This window comes from Stenella coeruleoalba (genome assembly GCF_951394435.1).
Source record: "Stenella coeruleoalba genome assembly, chromosome: 21".
NCBI classification, from domain to species: Eukaryota; Metazoa; Chordata; class Mammalia; order Artiodactyla; family Delphinidae; genus Stenella; species Stenella coeruleoalba.
In genome coordinates this window covers 18,843,080-18,861,821 of record NC_137167.1, presented here as the reverse complement: position 1 = coordinate 18,861,821, position 18,742 = coordinate 18,843,080, and the positions used below count along the sequence as shown (strand labels likewise).

The window sequence follows — 18,742 nt, the reverse complement described above, 5'->3', positions numbered from 1 at the left end:
AAATTATAACCCCTTAGAGTTAAAAACAAAACTAAACAAAAAACATTTTAAAGATTAGTCACTGTATGAAACCAAAAAGGGAACCATTACAACTTAATGAAAAAAACTTTATTTTGAAAAATGTTTTCATCTGATTCTAATGTATATTGACTTATGGATTTGAATAATTACATGAAAGAGCTAAAGGGAGGGGGGAAAATTAACAGTACTCTAGCAAGGTAAAGAATAAAAATCCCTCTTTTTCCCCTAATTTCTAGTTTGACAGGAGGGGGTCACCCAACAGAATCCTGTCCGTAAAAACAGCTCTAGTACTGTGCTTTGAAAAACATCTGGCTGCATATAATTCTGAATACATTATGTGATGCTCTTGCCCTTAAGACTTCTAACAGGAGCTATAGGTTCCAACCTGGCACTTCAGGTAATGAAAACGATGACCAAACAATGCTTTAGGATAAAAGTAAGAATGTATCATATCTTCCGAGTTTTCTTGAAGTAGATTGTCAGATCAAAATCTTTAGTTTAAAAAAAAAAACCTGAAAAAGACCACCATCCTATTGCTCAAAGAATTGCACTCAAATGATTTATAAAATGGACTGGGCTGACACTGGTTCTTTTATGAAGTCATTTAATATAAAACTTCATATTTTTAGCAAGGATGAGCAACTGCAAAGATCTGTTACTCCATTATCCTCTGGTCTTCTAGTCTACTTTGTGTTGAATTTATCTAATTCAGATTTTGAAAACTTTAATACCATTTTCTCTTTGTTTAAATACCAGTTCCTTAGCTGTGTAGTCTTAAAGGGTAATCTGCTTTAAATTCTCAAAATCAGTACCAAAAAAATGTATATAGCGTATTCTAATTGCTAACATTTACAAAACTTGCACTCCATCAAATTAAAAAAGAATAAGACTCTTTAATAGTGCATAGAAGGCACAAGAGCTTCTTAGTATATTTACTGAAGCCGAACATTTTGGCATCAACAAACACACCACTGTAGTTTATCTTAAACTCAGTTTCCAAACAGCACACCATTCAGTTCCTGTGGGACTAAATTTCCAAAAGGATATGACTTTTGTTTGATGATCTGCATAATTTAATCTTAACAGGTATTTGAGGACCTATGTAGTTTAACTGTCATACTTCTGATGAGAGGAAAAAGAAATAATATAGATGTCAATGAAGGATTAATTCATTGGCCCATCAGGGATTCTTAACAAAAATTCAATGTTTGCTATGTTCAATAGAATAACCTAAAAAGAGACTTTTAAAAGCTAAACCAGCAAAAGAATATCATAAACCAATCTTCATAATTGTTATTATAGACTTTCCCCCATTTTCAGATAATTAAAATAAATGAAAAATATATTTCTGATGTAATAGAAATGTATTAATTCTGACAAAGATTTTCCAGCCAGTTGAGCTCAAGCTTCAATGATCACTTCTTTTCCAGCAGGGAACAAAGGCTAGAATTAAAGTCTGGCAAAAAAAAAAAAAAAAAAAAAAAATGGATGGTCATCTTCAACTGCAGGCCACTTGAAATTTGTAATGATTCATAGTTTTTACAGTTCACGCAGCCTAAGGCTAGATTCACATCAGAGGGAGTAAACAAGTCTCATCTGCTACCTCCACCTTCTCGTAGGTAACAGGTTTTACGAATAAAGCTTATCATTATAATGTTACGCGAAATCTTTTAAATCTCAGTATCTTAATAGTCTCAATTTTCTGAATCAGAAAATCAGAGGATCAGTGGGTTTTTTATGTGGTAAGTTGTGCTCCCCAAATATCTGGGTGAAAACTGGCCCATGACTTTATTCCAAGTTTTTATGATAGAAGATATTTTTGTCCTTGATTCATAAACCATAACTACTTTTAGTGTTTAAGAGGAATCTGTGTTAGCTGAAACAATCTGTACACTGGAGTAAAAATGTGTTATGTTTTAAGCAACAGCTTGGAGAGAAACGGTCAATTCACATTCTGCATATCCAGCCAGAGGGGGTGGGAACAGCTAGTTAGTGGTGCCTTCCTGCGGGAAGCCTCTTCCATCCATCGACAGCACTGATTACCTTGGGATGAAACAGAAAACATGAAACTCTCGTGTTAACTCTAAAAATACAAGCAAACAAAAAATGAACCAACTCATTCATTGTTGCAATAACATCCCTTGTTCAAAATTAAATGTTTTCTATACTAGAAGGCTCATCAGATGAGTTCTTGAATATAGACAGAACTTTACATCAATTCTCAAACTATAATACACACATACAAGAGAAGAGGATCTTGTTAAAATGCAGAAAATACAGATTCTGATTCAGTAAGTCTAGGGTAAGGTCCACAATTCTGCATTTCTGTTAAGCTCCAGGTGATGTCAATACTGCTGGTTTGGGGCCCCAATTTGAGCCACAGGGTTCTATGTTCTTAGTTCTGAATTTGTCTGAGGCCAATAGGAGTATACAAGTGACAAGTGAGTTGTGAGGGGATTTAGGGAAGTAATTCTGAAATACCATGTGCATAGAATCACAGCATTTTGAAGTTTCTATTGTGTAAGAGTGAAGGTTGGGCAGGCTAAGTTTAACCTATACTTTAGCACTATTATGGATTTAGGCACATTTTCACTGTGTGGAAACTATACTGAACCAAGAAATATTTTATAAAAAGGTCACAGGTCATTTACTAATATAATTGAAAAAGGAGAAGAGATATCATTTAGTAATATAATCAAATTAGGTGTATCAATATCAGATAATATTGTTCAGGTTAAATGTGTATTGAATGAATTGCAAGTCTGAGGTATAAAGCAGGAAAAACTTTAAAAAACTATTTTGACTATCAGCTACCTTAGGAAAATTCAATTTTTTAAGGAACTTTTCACTGGTATGTCAACAGAATGAAAAACATTACATCAGAAAACACTTTTTTTTTTCTTTTACGTCAACGCAGTTGATTCATGCTACAATTGGGTTTTTATGACCACTACTGTCATATATTTAAGTGTAATAACATCAACTTTCTGTGAGATATTAAACATCAATGATGTTATTTTATCGCCCATTTACCAACTGTTTATTTAGAACCTACTATGTGTCTGGCACTGCAAAGGGTCGAGAATAATGATGAACAAACACAACACTGATCTTGTCAAAATACTGGGAAATCTACCGGATTTACACACAAAGTTACGTTACTATGTAAGCTTATAAAATATTTCACACAGATAACCTCACATACAATGGTAATTATAACTAATTCAACGTACTAAAAATAATCCTGTGAAACTTTGTATGCTTTACAGAACTATGTTCTGTAAAATACTTTGCTTGTGGTATTAGCTAATGATTCGTATTTATATAATCAGTTATATTTTAAGAATTATTTCCAGAAATTTACACTGTATTCACTAATTAACCAAATTAAGAACATTAAATTTTCACGATCCTAACCATAGTTACAATCAATCTGATCTACTATACCATCATATAGAGTGATCTAAAACCAAAACACTGGCCAAATGGCACACAGAATTACATGGCTATTCATCAAAACCAAAACCAAGTAAAATAAAAACCAGATATCCATGAACTACTTCGACACAATTTTGTTTTAGGTGCTACTCTCTTGCTAGGTCACAGTTTTATAAGTAGAGAGTTATCTTGATAATTTCAATGTTCAATTCTTCATATATTTTTTTAATTTTTAAAAATTTTATTGAAGTACAGTTGATTTACAATGTTGTATTAATTTCTGCTGTACATCAAAGTGATTCAGTTATACATATATACATATATTCTTTTTCATATTCTTTTCCATTCTAGTTTATCAAGGCTATTGAATATAGTTCCCTGTGCTATACAGCAGGACCTTGTTGTTTATCTATCCTATATATAATAGTTTGCAACTGCTAATCCCAAACTCCCAATCCTTTTCCCTTCCACCACCCTCCCCCTTGACAACCACAAGTCCAATTCTTCATATTGTTTACTGTAACAGTACACATAGTTGTTTGATTTGTTAAGATGTTTATGGCTTTGTTCCAAAGGGGCTCCTTATTGTAGCTTTTTATTGACCGCAGCCTTATAAATAGATTTCACTTTAAGGAAACTAATTTGGAACTACAGGTTTAAAAAAATTACGGGTTAAAGAAAATGACTTGGAACACCTAGTATTTTAAGGATGACACATGCTCTGGGGTCCTACTGTGACCGAAAATAGGGGTGGCAGAGATTTGTGCTAACAAGATATAATTATCTTGTATTTAGACCCAGTGAGATTCAACTAATGGGTGGTCAAGAATAAGACCACTGGATATCCTGAAGGAAAGAAAAAAAAAATTGCATGATCCTATGAAATGACAAGACAATTGTCATGTAAAATTCAATATTTTAGGATCAATCTTTGCTATTTAATGCATTACTGTAAAAATGAATTTTGTTCAACTTATATTTTATCAAGTTAACCTAAGTACTAGCTAACATTCAAGCTAAATCCATGTCCAGAGGTCTCCAGCATGACTGATGCAATCCCAAGGGTCAGCTAAGACATTGTATTTGAGTCACTCATAAGTAAATGTTGGGACTTCCCTGGTGGTGCGGTGGTTGAGAATCCGCCTGCCAATGCAGGTGACCTGGGTTCGAGCCCCGGTCCGGGAGGATCCCACATGCTGCGGAGCAACTAGGCCTGTGCGCCACAACTGCTGAGCCTGCGCTCTAGAGCCTGTGAGCCACAACTACTGAGCTCGCGTGCCATAACTACTGTAGCCTGTGCCCCTGGAGCCCCTGCTCCACAACGGGGTGGGGGGCCACCACAGTAAGAAGCCCGTGCACCGCAACAAAGAGGGGCCCCCTCTCGCCTCAACTGGAGAAAGTCCGTGTGCAGAAACAAAGACCCAACGCAGCCAAAAATAAATAAATAAATTTATAAATAAATAAATGTTTATGGAAACTATTTGCCCTAGGAGAGCTAGAGAACTGTTGAAAATATAAAACATAACAATAAAGGAAAAGCTTTTCTTACTTCCGTGAAGTATGAGTAAATTTTGTTAGAAGAGTTAATTCTCATTCTCCATGGTAAGTGCAGGATTGCTCATACCTTCAAGAAAGAACATAAGTTAGCAATTTTTGTTGTTGCTTTTGAACAAATAGGCAGAGACTTGTTTATTCAGTCATGAATCCTGCCAGTGTTTTTCCAAAAGTGACCTGTACGTAGTATGGGTATTTAGAAGATGTTATATAGAACACACACACACATACAGTACAGTTCGCCACAACCGGTGTCACAGAAAAAGCACTTTAAAAACAGTTAAATATATACACCTGAGGAAGTAGGGGTGTGAATAAAATAATGTAAGAAACACTGAGCCTGGCACTTCTCACACTACCTTAAATCACTGTTTTCTAATTCTTCATCTACCTACCTCATTCTTGTCAAACTAATCTTGGAGCCCTTTCTCATCTCACCATTTTCATATTTCTCTTCCTTCTTTTACACCATCCTTTAAACTTTAAATAATTTCTCAATTTATCTATCACAGTAACAGAAAATTAATCTATGTCTCCAAACTAACAGCACACAGAAACCAGAATATCACTTCTACATTAATGTAGAACTATAAAGTGAAATATGAATCTCTTCTGAAAGACAGTTCTTTGTCTTTCTACCCCCCAAATATACATCACTTCTTTGTCTCTAAGGAAACTGAGGGATTCAAAAGGCAAACAGGTGTCACCAATTTTGTTCAGGTAATACCTAGTCCCTCCCATAGACTGAAAAATGGAATGGAATGTTTGAAGGTGAAGAGACAGACCAAATTATGAATACTCAAATCACGGGATCTTCAGAGGGCATACGCACTTCTCAAGAACAAGACTCTTTAAAGAAACAGAGAATGTGACTGATTATATATTAAATAATGACTTAAGAATTTTTACTCAGGACTGTTTGTTTTTCACTAAATCCCAAAGAGATTTCAAATAAACCAGGAAACACTTTAAAGTGCAGTAAGCCAAGGTCAGGCAAGCACTAGGAAAAGGTTTGAAGAAAAGACTAGAAATGAAGGGGAAACATTTGAAGACTTAAATAGGTCAATTTGGAGATTTTCTGGCTAACAGTGCCTTAATTGAGCATGCATGGTTTTGCACTGGGGAGACCACACATATAATATATACACACCCCTGCACATATGATCACGTATTTTGTTTAATTCTTAACAACCCTGAGAAATAAGTAGTATGTTAAAGATGAAGCTAAGTCTAAAGGAGGTTAAGTAACTTAACAAATACCACACACTGATTAGGTGCCCAAATTGGGATTTGATATCCGGTCTGTCTGCCTTCAAACGCTTCCTTGTTTTTTGCCAATAACCTATATTGACCCAAATCATCAAAAGATTCAAATCAACAATAACAAGAGAGCTGTGAGTGGGATATGAATAAATGACAGGTAGCTAAAGTTATAGCAATTCTGCAATGGCTTTACTTCGACATTTTGAAATGGATAAAACTTTTGAGTAAAAACTACATAATTTGAGATCCCTTTCAGTAGATAGTTTTCAACCTTTTGTCTGAGCTTACTGCACTTTTTCCAATTTTTAAATAAATTATATTTTGAGTTTATCAGTTTATTTAATATGCAGTAATAAAGATTTGGTTTTCTAAATTGGAAAAAGGCCATGTAAATCTATTTTTCACAAAATGATTTTCTACAGCTTCCAGACATTAATCAAAGCACTTCACAAGCAGTTCTTTGAAAACAGTTCTATACTTACAACGGTAGTCTGCCTCCAAAACAAGAAAAATTCTACAGCTAATAAGAATGAAAAATTTTTACCACTTTCACCTTTTAAAAATAAAATATATCGAAACAGCCGAACAAGCATACTCTTACCAGCTTTACCTTTTCCCAGGTTTGTGCTGTTCTCTGTCCAAGATTGAGAATCAGTAAGAAGGTGGCTCTGGGACTCTCTCAATGGCTTTGCAGGAAATTGATGGTTTTCAGGACTGAATAACAATAATTATCATTAGGTTAACTCTTGATAGTATTAGGGTGAGTGTTTTGCAAAGGATGGAACTCAACCCACTTGTGGTGCAAGATAATTGTAGGAGTTACACAAGAGAATTTGGGGAAAACAGGAACAAGGCATTAAATCATACTGACTCACAATGAAAAAAGCGTTCTCGCTTCAGTTCACTTTTCTTTCTTCTGATTACGATACAAAGACAATCTCTGACTTTGGCAAATCTCCATTCTTAATATGGAGAATAGGCCTCAGCCTAAGACTTTAGCAGGTAAGGGAATCTAGTTAGAACTTAACAGTATTTTATTATTGATTTTATTTTTTTTTAAGTTATATTCTATGGCAAATTATACTAATTTCTCATTTATGACAGTGATATAAAGTTTGGTTTAAAAAAATTTAAGTGGCAATTTAAATAAAAATATTAAAGAAAAATATTAATTTTACAAGTGGAAAAAATATGGAAAAAAATATATGAAGATGATGGTAGAAAGATAAGTTTGAAAAAAACTGACCTACTTATTGTTTCTAAAGTGGCCTAACTGGTCTCGAACAAAGAATTCTCTATCTTTCTCTATAAAACTGAAACAACAAATTTGAACGTTATCTTGCAGGAATGTTGAAAACATCTGACATTGTCAGGTCTTAAAAATCTGATGTTTAATTTGGTAAATAAAGAGTTTAAAAGAAAGACTTTAGGTTTTAAAATTTAAGTAGACATGCCACATATGACATATTAGATGGTATGAAAAAAATGTACATAAAATAGCATTTCACTTAGATTAAAAAAATTATTGGCACAGAAACTATTAGTGTATTATTTTACAACACACCAAAACAGAAATTATAATAATGTTCAAAAGAAAAACCCACTTAAAATTCTTCCAAGAGTAATTTCACATATTTTAGTTGACTATAACTATTATATTTTTTAAAGGATATGCCTTTGCTCCTTAACAATTACCTCATATCTAAAATTTGAGACTATTTCAATTTTGTGCTGCTTTAACAACCCCTTACTAAAATTTTGGGAGGAAAATCTTAAAAAAGAAAAGCTTGTCTCCTATTCATATGAAATATCTCTTTTACTCTAATTCTAATTATTCCTCAGGAAAGGGACCTTAGACCAAGTACAGCTACCTTAGTCCTGGTTTAAGGACTGCTTGGAGATTCATTACTGCTAACAGGAATCTAACAAATGGCAAGGATCCACTCATTCAACAATACTCATTGAGTATCTGTTACATCAGTGAGTAAAGTCTTTGATCTCATGGAAGTTCTGTTGTAACTGAGGAAGAAGTATAATAAATATATAGTAAGTCAGGTGGTAAGGAGAGCTCTGACGACAGTAAAAGACAGTATGAAGGGAATGGAGGGGCAAGTTACGATTATCCAAGGGTTTCCAAAGGCGGCCTCTACTGTAAAGCTACACCTGAGCAGAAAGTAAAGTGAAGGCACAGACCGTTCAGATATCCAGAGGAAGAACCTTTAGGAATAGGAACTGGCAAGTACAAAGCCGCTAAATAAGGAACATGCCTGGTATATCTGAGGACCAGCAAGATCCGTGTGTCTGAGGATTGTGAGTGTCGGGAAGGTGGTACGGGGTGACATCGAGAGGTGTTGGGGAAGAGATTAGTCAGCGCAAGGTAAGGACATTCATTAGCTTTTATTCTGAGCAAGGTGGACAATCAGTGGAGGGTTCTGAGCAGAAGAGTGACACAATATGATTTACGCTTTAAAAGGATCCACTCTGACATTTTAATGGAGAATAAACTGGAGGAGGGCAAACATGGAATCAGAAAGGTCAGGAACGAAGGTACTGAAATAATCCATGTGAGAAATGATGGCTTGGACCAGGAAAGCAGCCTTGCAGGTGGTAAGAAAGTATCCAGGTTATAGATATATCTGGAGGGGACATCTGACAGGATCTACATCTGTATATACAGGGTCCCTGAAAGAGAGGAATCTAGTATGACTCCCAAGTTTCTGGCCTGAGCATCTGGGAGAATGGAGGTCACTACTACTGATACATGAAAGAATGAAGAAGAATCGAGTTTTGGGTGGGGCAAGGGTAGAGATGGCTTGGAATCAAGAGTTCTGCTTTGCACCTGTTCAGCTGGCAATGACTTTTAGATGTTTAGGTGGGACCACTGTGTAGATAATCAAATATACAACTCTGGAGTACACAGGGGAGACCAGCACTAGCCATAGACGATTCATAGGGGCTAATCGGGGGAAATTATAGAATTTTGTAGAAGAGACTTTAGCTGTCAAAATCCAATCTCAACATTTAAAGGAAAGGGAAGAGAAGCCCGGAGAGGTTACGTGACCTCTTCTAGATCACCTAGCTGGGTAACAGTGCCAGAACTAGGATTTCTCCCAATGCCCATTGTACATTTAGTAGGAGAGATACTATCTCTAAAACCCAAATAAACTACAAAAACCTCTTAACAAGGATAAAAAACATTATTGAAAATTACTGTTAACTTTTATAAAAGCAGGAAAGCATTCTAAGTAATTTATTAAAACTAGATTTTTCTGCCCTGAGGTATATAAAAAAAAAAAAAAAAATTAGCATTTAGCTCTGTGGAATTTTAAAGCCAAAACTCACAGGGCAGGACCCAGTAAGACTCTGGTGCCTTTGAATGTCCCTGTGACACACATGGGAACGGCCTCCTCATTAACTAACTGGTAGAGCCTGGACTGCACATAGCTCACTCTAGGGATGGGGGGGGCAAATAGGTTTCATCTCATGACGATTTAAGATGACTTTGGAATGGCTGCCAGAATCACCACCTTGAGATGGATGCTGGGGTCACATCAGGCTCCAAGGGACAAAGCGCCGTGATCAATAAGAAACACGAACTAGATGGGGAGACTATAAGCATAGGTGCTGTGAACACAGCATTCCAGCAACTAAGAAAACCTTTAAAATTTAACTAATGATATTATGGTCATGCTTTTACTATTGGCTTTCATTTAAAAATTAGAGGTATGGTCACATCAAAAAAAAAAGTCTCTCTTGAACATGTAAAAAAATGTTTCAACTTAAAACTTCATGTAGAGCATTTTGAAACATTTAGATAGTTTCGCTTTTTGGCAGTTAGTAGCCAAGTCAGAATCCAATTTCAGGTCTTCCTCAAATGCCTGATAGACTGGAACCAAAAGAGACTTAAAGCAGTAACCAAAGTCTCCAGACAATGAATTTCCAAGACTCCCTCCTCTCTCTCTCCACAGAAATGGCTCAGATCATGCTTAGAGGTCTTGGAAGAGTACCAAGGATATGGTGCCCATTGCTAACGGGACTGTCAAGCAGATGTCTGGGATTCCACTTCATCTCCAAAGGCCTGATCCAGGCAGGGAAGTTTTTTGATCTCTTTATAACGGTTACGGCAGAGAAGAAAGGCCCAGAGGGTCAGAGGGAAAGTTTACCCTGTCTGCTCACCCGATCACTAGGGGGACTAATTTGGACTTACGTTATTTTCTTTTAAGCACCACATTTAAAAATAATCATAATTTATTTCCATTAACAAAAATGTATAGAGAGTTAACACCTGTTTACTGACCACCCAGATTAATAACAGAATTTTATAATTATGACTGAAGCTCCCTATGTAACCCTCCCCAGTCATACTTTCCTCTTACCCTCATTCCAGGTAGAAACCAGTGTAGTAAATTATCTTAAGTTCTTAAAATTTTTTTTCAAAGGAACATATAATTGAAGGACGCAAGAGGATAAAGTATATTCTTTGAAAGTAAAATAGAAAAAAAAAAATGGACTCACTTTTTAGATGATGAATTCAATCCTGCAGGAGTAGACGGCTGTTCAGGATCCTGGTTAACAAGGCAAGTTGGAAAGGAGCAGCCATCACCTAGACTGTAATTAGAATAAAAACTTACAATTATGCAGTAAAAAAGATGATCTCTGTGAGTAGAACATAGTTATATTATGGACAAAGCGTGTATATCAGACATTGGCTTGAATGTGGTATGTTTATGGAGATGTGAGTCAATTGATTTCCACATTGATATAACAGTGAGTCATAAAATAATACTGTAAAAAATAGTTTTTATGCAGAATTACAGAGTTCTTTTGTTGGATTACTTCCATTTTCAGTCTAAACCCTGAAAATTTTCACAATAAAGTACCTTGAAAAAATGGGTAGCAACCAGTACTTCTTCTCATCACCAAAAACCTGTCGCATATTTTTACTGAAACCCAAGCTGAATCCATTCTTATCTGTTCCATGTCGAAATACTGGACTTCTAAATGCCTCTAGAAAAGATGGTAGAGCAATCACATGAGTAAAGAGCACATTATCTAGCAACCCCTATAGTTAGAAATGACGGAATTAAATGAAGAAACTCTGAAAACCAATGGCTAGCCTCCTGTGACTGCTTCTGTGCCTATCAACAGCCCTGCAATGAAGATTGTCTATTCTTTTAAAACAAACATAAAATATGATTAGATCTATTTTAGTTTTTAAGTAACCCTTTTATTCTTGCAGCAGCACATCTGCATTGCAGAAAATTAGAAAATGCAAACAAGTAAATAAAACTTTACATCTTCTAAATCTTTATTAAATGGACGGCTGGATGGATAGAGAAAATAATTACAAATGTACATTTTTTTAACCAAAGTGCGACTAAAGATACATTCTACCACCTTTTTTCAGTTAATAAATTCCATTTTCCAATTTCATTAAAATTTTATCTCATCCAATCATAATTTTTTTTCTAGCTGATCAAAAATGTACTTTAAAGCTCTTTGTCCAAACCAGGGTCCAATGCAGAGCCGTACATCATAGCTGGTTATGCCCACTCTGCATATGGAAGCTGAGGTTCAGAGAGACCGTGCAACTTGCTCAAAATATCACAAAAAATAAATGACAGAAGTGGAACTTGAACAAGGTCATCAAAGTTCTGTCTATGATGCTACATTTTCTTCTTAAATAATGCCGAGATGCAAAATCTAACATGTTAGTTTTGGGGTGCAAATAAACATAGAAGTGTAATGATTTCTGCCCATAATTTAAAAAAGGAAAAATATAACTAGCAGAGTCATGGTACTATGAAAAACGTGATTTGCAAGATCCTTAACATTTATCAACCTAGGTTATATAGCTTTTTATAAAACGCTTTAATAATTATAGGACCATACTGTCCAGAGGAAGTTCCTTCAGTGTTACAAGTTAAATCTAGACGTTTCTAGAAGTTAAAAGCTAGTAGAAAAATTTACGTTTGAAAAATAATTTAATTGTTCTACATATAATTTGAAATAAGGTACTTTGTTTAGAAATTATTATACCAATATTTTCACCCTAATAGTACTTGCTGGGATAAGATTTCACCTGAATCCTAAAAATGAACATTCACTGACTATATACTACAATTAATCTTCACTGACTATTATAATAATGGAATCTCATAGCCAGTATCACACTCTTTTGATTACTATAGATTTGTTGCAAGTTTTATAAACAGGAAGAACTTAACAATTTTTTTTGGTGGATATTGTTTTTGCTATTTGGGGCCCCTTGAAATTCCATATGAATTTGAAGATTAGCTTTTCCATTTATGCATGAAAGGCCATTGAAATTGTAATAGAAATTTCAATAATCTCCTTTGGGATGGTTCATTGATAGTATATAGAAACACAACTGATTTTTTTGCATATTGATCATGCAACTTTGCAGATTTTATTAGCTCTAATAGTTTTTACTGTGGATTCTTTACGGTTTTCTATATATAAGATCATTTCATCCACAAAAACAATAGTTTTATGTCTTCCTGTGCAATTTGAATGCCTTAATTACTTTTCTTGAGTAATTTCTCTGGCTAGAATTTCCAGTACAGTGCTGAACAGCAATAGTGAAAGACGGAATCCTTGGTTTATTTATTTAGGGCAAAGGTTTATTTTTCACCACTGAGTATCATATTAGCTGAGAACTTCTCATAAAGTCCTTGTCAGGTTGTAGAAGTTCCCTTCCATTCCAGCTTAAGTGTTTTTATCAACAAAGGGCGTTGTATTTTGTCAAACACTTTTTCTGTTACAGTTGAGATAAAAATGTGCTTTTTTCCCCTTCATTCTATTAATGTGGTATACTACCATTGATTGATTTTTATACATTGAACCACCCTTGCATTCCTGGGATAAAAGGTTATATACCATGACGAAGTAGGATTTAACGTGCTGCTGGATTTGCAGATATGTTACTGGGAATTTCTCCACCTATATTCATAAGGAATATTGGTCTATAGCTTTCTTTTCTTGTGATGTCTTTGTCTGACTTTGGTATTAGGGCAATGTTGGCCTCACAGAATGATTTAGGAAATGTTTCCTTCTCTCCTAATTTTGGGCATAGTTTGAGAATAATTCATGTTAATTCTTAAGTGTTTGATAGAATTCATCAGTGAAGCCAACTGGTCCTGAGCTTTTCTTTGTTGGGAGATTTTAAATTACTGATTCAATCTCCTTACTTATTATAAGTCTATTCAGGTTTTTATTTCTTCTTGAGTCACACTGGTAGATTGTGTTTCTAGGAATTTGTCCATTACATCTAGGTTACCTAATTTTTTTTTAATTTATTTTTTGGCTGCGTTGGGTCTTCGTTGCTGTGCGCGGGCTTAGTTGCTCCACGGCACGTGGGATCTTCCTGGACCAGGGTTTGAACCCGTGTCCCCTGCATTGGCAAGCAGATTCTGAACCACTGCATCACCAGGGAAGTCCCAAGGTTACCTAATTAAACTTTCTTATTTCTGCAAGGTTGGTAGTCATGTTCCCACTTTCATTTCTCATTTTCATGATTTGAGTCCTCTTTTTTGCTTTCTAGTTATAGGCTTGTCATATTTGTTGATATTTTCAATAAACTAATTATTGATTTCATTGATCTTCTGTTTTTTAGAATTCTGTTTCCATAATGTCCTGTCTAATCCTTATTATTTCCCACCTTCTTCTGGCTTTGGGTTTACTTTTTGCTCTTCTTTTCATAGTTCCTTAAGGTGTAAAGTTATTGATTTGAGGTATTTCTTTTTTAATGTAAGCATTTATAGCTATACATTTCCTGCTAAGCACTGCTTTTGCTGTATCCCATCTCTGCAGGGCTTCTGAACATACTGTTTTCTCTGCCTGAGATGTTCTGGCTCTGACTTCTTAGTTTAAATATACTTCTTGCTTTTGTGAGCTCTTCCCTGACCACTCCATCTAAATAGGTTCCCTTCTACCATCCCCAGACCTTGATTCAAACCTGAACATCCTGTTTGTTTCTTTCGAAGCACTTCACATTTTGTAATTACGTTTATGTTTGGTTATTGATTTTCTGTGTCCCTCACTAGACTATTTCACCCTTGCTAACCACTGTATATACACAATGCTTTACACACAATGGACAGTCAAAAAATATATGGAATGAGTGAATTTGTATTTGTCCCACAAGACAATGTGGGAAACAAGACTGATTTTACAGCTTCAGGATAGGTTAGCATTTAATCATATGGCAACTTCTGATGACTGTTTGGTTTTGCATTTAAAGTTCTGTTAACTACAATAATTGGATACTCACCTAATGTAGATTTATTTTTGCTGACTAGCCAACAATGATAGCCAAACAGAGAAGACAAGCTGACAGAAAACATAGCTGCAGCAAAGAATAAAAACATAATATGGAACTTGGCTTGAGTATCAGGTAGGCCATTCTATAAAGAAAGGAAGAAAATAAAATGTTTTGTCAAAGGGATAAGTATTCCCCTACTTTTATAAGTAAGATTTTTTTCCATAAAATTTTTCTTAAATTTAGGTATGGAGAAAGATATATGGCTTTATGTTAAAACTTTGAGGAAAAAATACATCTTCAGGTTCGAATAAATGTTTACTAGAACATGAATATATATGTATATATATATGGAAAATATATTAAAATTTGGGATATTTATTTTCTTTTGTATAACCAAATTCATAGAAAAATTATGATGTGTGTAAACTATATCAGTAGGGAACAAGATAAAACAAGCTATAAAATATAGCTTTTAATTTACTTCCTGAAAATGTTTTGTTAACATACTCCAGATTTACAAATGCTTAAACAGTTTGATTATAATGCCAGAAAATGGAAGGTTAATTGGCACAATTTAGCTACTCTTCTCATTGATGTTTTACATCACTACAAACAACAGCATCAACTACAAACACACAGAACACATCCACAATAATACTTCAAGCTACTTTAAACAACATCGTCACAAAAAAGATCAACACTAGTTTATAACACCTGTCTAGAATAAACCTTACAGTACCCATGGGATGAAAAAGGCCATCTCAAAGCAAAACCAGACTGCTCCTTGTTCGTATGTCCAAGGAGACCTGGAGTCCCTCTAGAATGGCAGGCTTGGGGACACTTAGTGAAGCACCAGAGCTGCCAGGACGTGTCCCCTTCTGATATTCTGTTTCAATATCCTGTAGTACCTGTCAGATTGACCCAGGTCACAAGATCTCACTGATAGCTTTTGACAGCAGAGTCAACACAGTGAAAACCAGCCGTTCCTTTACAAATTTATTTGTGGTATGGAAATAAAAGCATCCACAGGAATGAGGAGCAGTGAGGCCACAGGCTCTCAGACATTCATTAGAGATCATTCTTCCAGCTGGACACTGGAAGTATCCTTGAACGCTAGGCCATGTTCATTCACCTGTGGATTCCTAGCACTTAGCAATATAACTGGCACATAACAGGATTCAATAAATCTTTAGTATTGAATGTGGTTCAAATCTCACATCAGTGATCTAGCAATTCAGAAAGCCTTACCATAAGAAAGGATAATTTAATGAATGTAATAAAGCAACCCTACAGGGGATAACTGTTATTTTTTACCATTGTTTGGTGTTGTAAGGAATATCTTTGGGTATTTAAAACACATAGTTCCAACTTCATTTTGCTTATGTTTAAAATATACAGTAAAGAAAACAAATGAGCTGCCTAAAGCATATACAATGCCTAATAACAATTCAGGACATTATAGGTATAATAGTTTAATAATAGTTTTACACATAAAGAAATACTTCTATTTTTTCAATACTAAGAAAAACATTCTTCTTATATAGTCAATTCTCGTTATTCGCAGTGGTGCTGTTCTATAAAGTTGCCATGAACACCGAATTTGTGAATCCTGAACCATTTCTCCTGGGAAGATACAGCGTTAGGGTCCTGTAAGCCTCTGGTCACAATATTTTTGTCAAATGATCGATACGTAACCTTGTTCTGTGTGTTTCTGCTTATAAAACCTAATTTATACCTTATTTAATGCATATTAAATAACAGAACTCACAGCCACCAGCACCATAACTCAGGTCTGAAGGAAGCTTATCTAAACACTAAACACATGTATTTTCTCCATCAGGCACATCTCAGTCTCTTCTTCTGCTCAAACACTAGACAGCACTTCAGCGCTAGGCTTGAAGACCTTTTAAACAATGAAATCACCAACAAAAAAGCACAAAAATGCAAAAGACATGGCACTAAATAGAATGAAAAAGCACACTTATTTACAGTATGTGAGTTCCAACAGGAAGGCAGCAGGTCCTCTGGTTTGATCTCAACTAGAAATGTGCACGTGGGTGACTCACATTTTCCCTACTCTGTGCATGTTTGCAAATGACCACAAAAGCTACGTTGAGTATTGACTCTGAGGTTACAGATAAATGTTAGCAAGTACGTGAATTCACAAACACAGAATCTGCGAATAATGAGGACTGACTATATATATATAAGTTAGCGCTCTTCTATAAAATTAGTGTCAGGATTAATTCACTACTGAAAATCTATAATATACCAAAAAAAGTCACCAAGGTAATGACTTACGGTCCAAAATTTGATAAAATACTGTAAATCTGTAGCAGCAATAAAAAGGCAGTACAGCAGAGAATAAGCCAAGAAAAGGAGGAAAAATTTATAATTTGAAAATCCAACACAATTGTTCACCCTGTTAACAAAACAAAAACAACATTTTCAATGAGTTTTACATTGTCACCCTAGGTTTACATATGCTCAACCTTAATACAAGTATTTTGTTTCCTAACATTTAAAATTTATTGGCATTTCTTTAAGCATAACTCAGAAGATTTCTTTATACATACAAACATTAAAACATCCACTTCACTAAAAAGGAATTTCTATGTTCAGATTTTTAAAATTTGATATATATGTAATACTGCTTTAATCAATCATGACCCCTATATTTCCTGTCCAGTTATACAAATAAACACATGCCTTAAGCATAGATACTGTGAGAAATCTACTAATACCAAGCAGATAAAAGGAATTTTCTAAGTTCTTCTCTGTGTTACCTTTGGGTTTGATTTCTAACTACGATTAAGTAATTTAAAAATCTTTCAAGTTTTCCCAAATTAGATGAAATTTCTTCAGAGACTACTTGCATGCCGTCAGTATAGCACTGAAGCAACCAGATTATCAAAGCATATTAAGTGGTAGGTTTAAGAAAAGAAACAGGACTGGGAACCAGACAGCCAGGTTGTCGTGCACATTTGATGCTAAACAACTATGTGGCCCCGATAAAGTGCTATCGTCTCTAAGAATTTCATTTTCCTTATCTGTCCAACAAGCACTCTGAGATCCTTTCTGAGAGCCAGCTCTGTATGTTATGATTCCGAAAATGGAGATATATAATTCTCAGTCCTTACTCTGAAATCACTCTATTTGGTAAGAGGGGTGGTAAGAATTCAAACTACTGTACCAATAAACATAAATACAAATACAACTCATACTTTACAGTCGCACTTTTTCTACCAAAGCCTTTTCCCCCCTTTTCATAAAGACAAGGGAATTCCTAGACAGTGTATGTGACACAACACCTAAGCGGAACTGGCTGCTATCTTCACGGGTTCACTTTGTTAATTGGTATAATAAACTCATTGCATAGAACACATAGGTGTTTCTTCTCCTCAAACACCTTTGTTCCTACTCTAATGTTAGTATAAGGTAATCTTGCTCTCTACTGACTTTGCCAATAAACTGAAACATTTTTCTTTCTCTCTTAAGGTGAAACTATGTTCATATGAAAAATGTTTACTCAGCTACACAAGATGAACAAGTTCTAGATCTGCTGTACAACACTGTGCCTGTGGTTAGCAAACTGTACTGTGGAGTTAAAATTTTGCTAAGAGGACAGAGCTCATGGTGAGTGTTCGTACAATTAAAAAAATTTTTGTAATTAAAAAAATTCAAAAGTCAAACACTGGGCTTATGAATAAACAGAAATTTGGAACAAAAATGGAAAATGTGTACATCTTCTACCTTAAAAAATATAAGGCAGGGCTTCCCTGGTGGCGCAGTGGTTGAGAGTCCGACTGCCGATGCAGGGGACACAGGTTCATGCCCCGGTCCGGGAAGGTCCCACATGCCGCGGAGCGGCTGGGTCCGTGAGCCATGGCCGCTGAGCCTGCGCGTCCGGAGCCTGTGCTCCGCAACGGGAGAGGCCACAACAGTGAGAGGCCCGCGTACCACCAAAAAAAAAAAAAAAAAAAAAAAAAATATAAGGCAAAGGGAACAGCATTAGATTCAGTAATTTTGGAACTTAAGGGTATTGTGTATGACAAATGCATAAAGAAGGCAAAACTGTGGGTGCACGCTGTATGAAAACAGTAACATTTGCAGTTCTAGAGATTCCAGTGTGAGTGCAAACCAGTTACTGAGATTGCCTCTTACGACATCTGAACAAAATAA

At 35.3% G+C, this 18,742-nt stretch overlaps 1 protein-coding gene across 3 annotated transcripts in view; it reads right to left on the bottom strand.

The window, feature by feature from the left end:
• Positions 1–1,375: 1,375 nt before the first annotated feature.
• ZDHHC2 (zDHHC palmitoyltransferase 2) overlaps positions 1,376–18,742 on the bottom strand; it is a 66,884-nt gene continuing 49,517 nt past the window's right edge. For 2 of the 3 annotated variants that reach the window (XM_079909517.1, XM_079909519.1), the window contains 7 exons: positions 16,862–16,982; positions 14,570–14,702; positions 11,157–11,283; positions 10,792–10,884; positions 6,878–6,990; positions 5,009–5,083; positions 1,376–2,064 (listed from right to left, as the gene is read on the bottom strand). In XM_079909517.1, coding sequence (XP_079765643.1) covers positions 5,043–5,083; positions 6,878–6,990; positions 10,792–10,884; positions 11,157–11,283; positions 14,570–14,702; positions 16,862–16,982 — 628 coding nt within the window. In that variant the 3' untranslated portion in view covers positions 1,376–2,064; positions 5,009–5,042. The remainder of the gene's footprint in view (positions 2,065–5,008; positions 5,084–6,877; positions 6,991–10,791; positions 10,885–11,156; positions 11,284–14,569; positions 14,703–16,861; positions 16,983–18,742) is intronic. The other variant, XM_079909518.1, reaches the window with a different exon arrangement.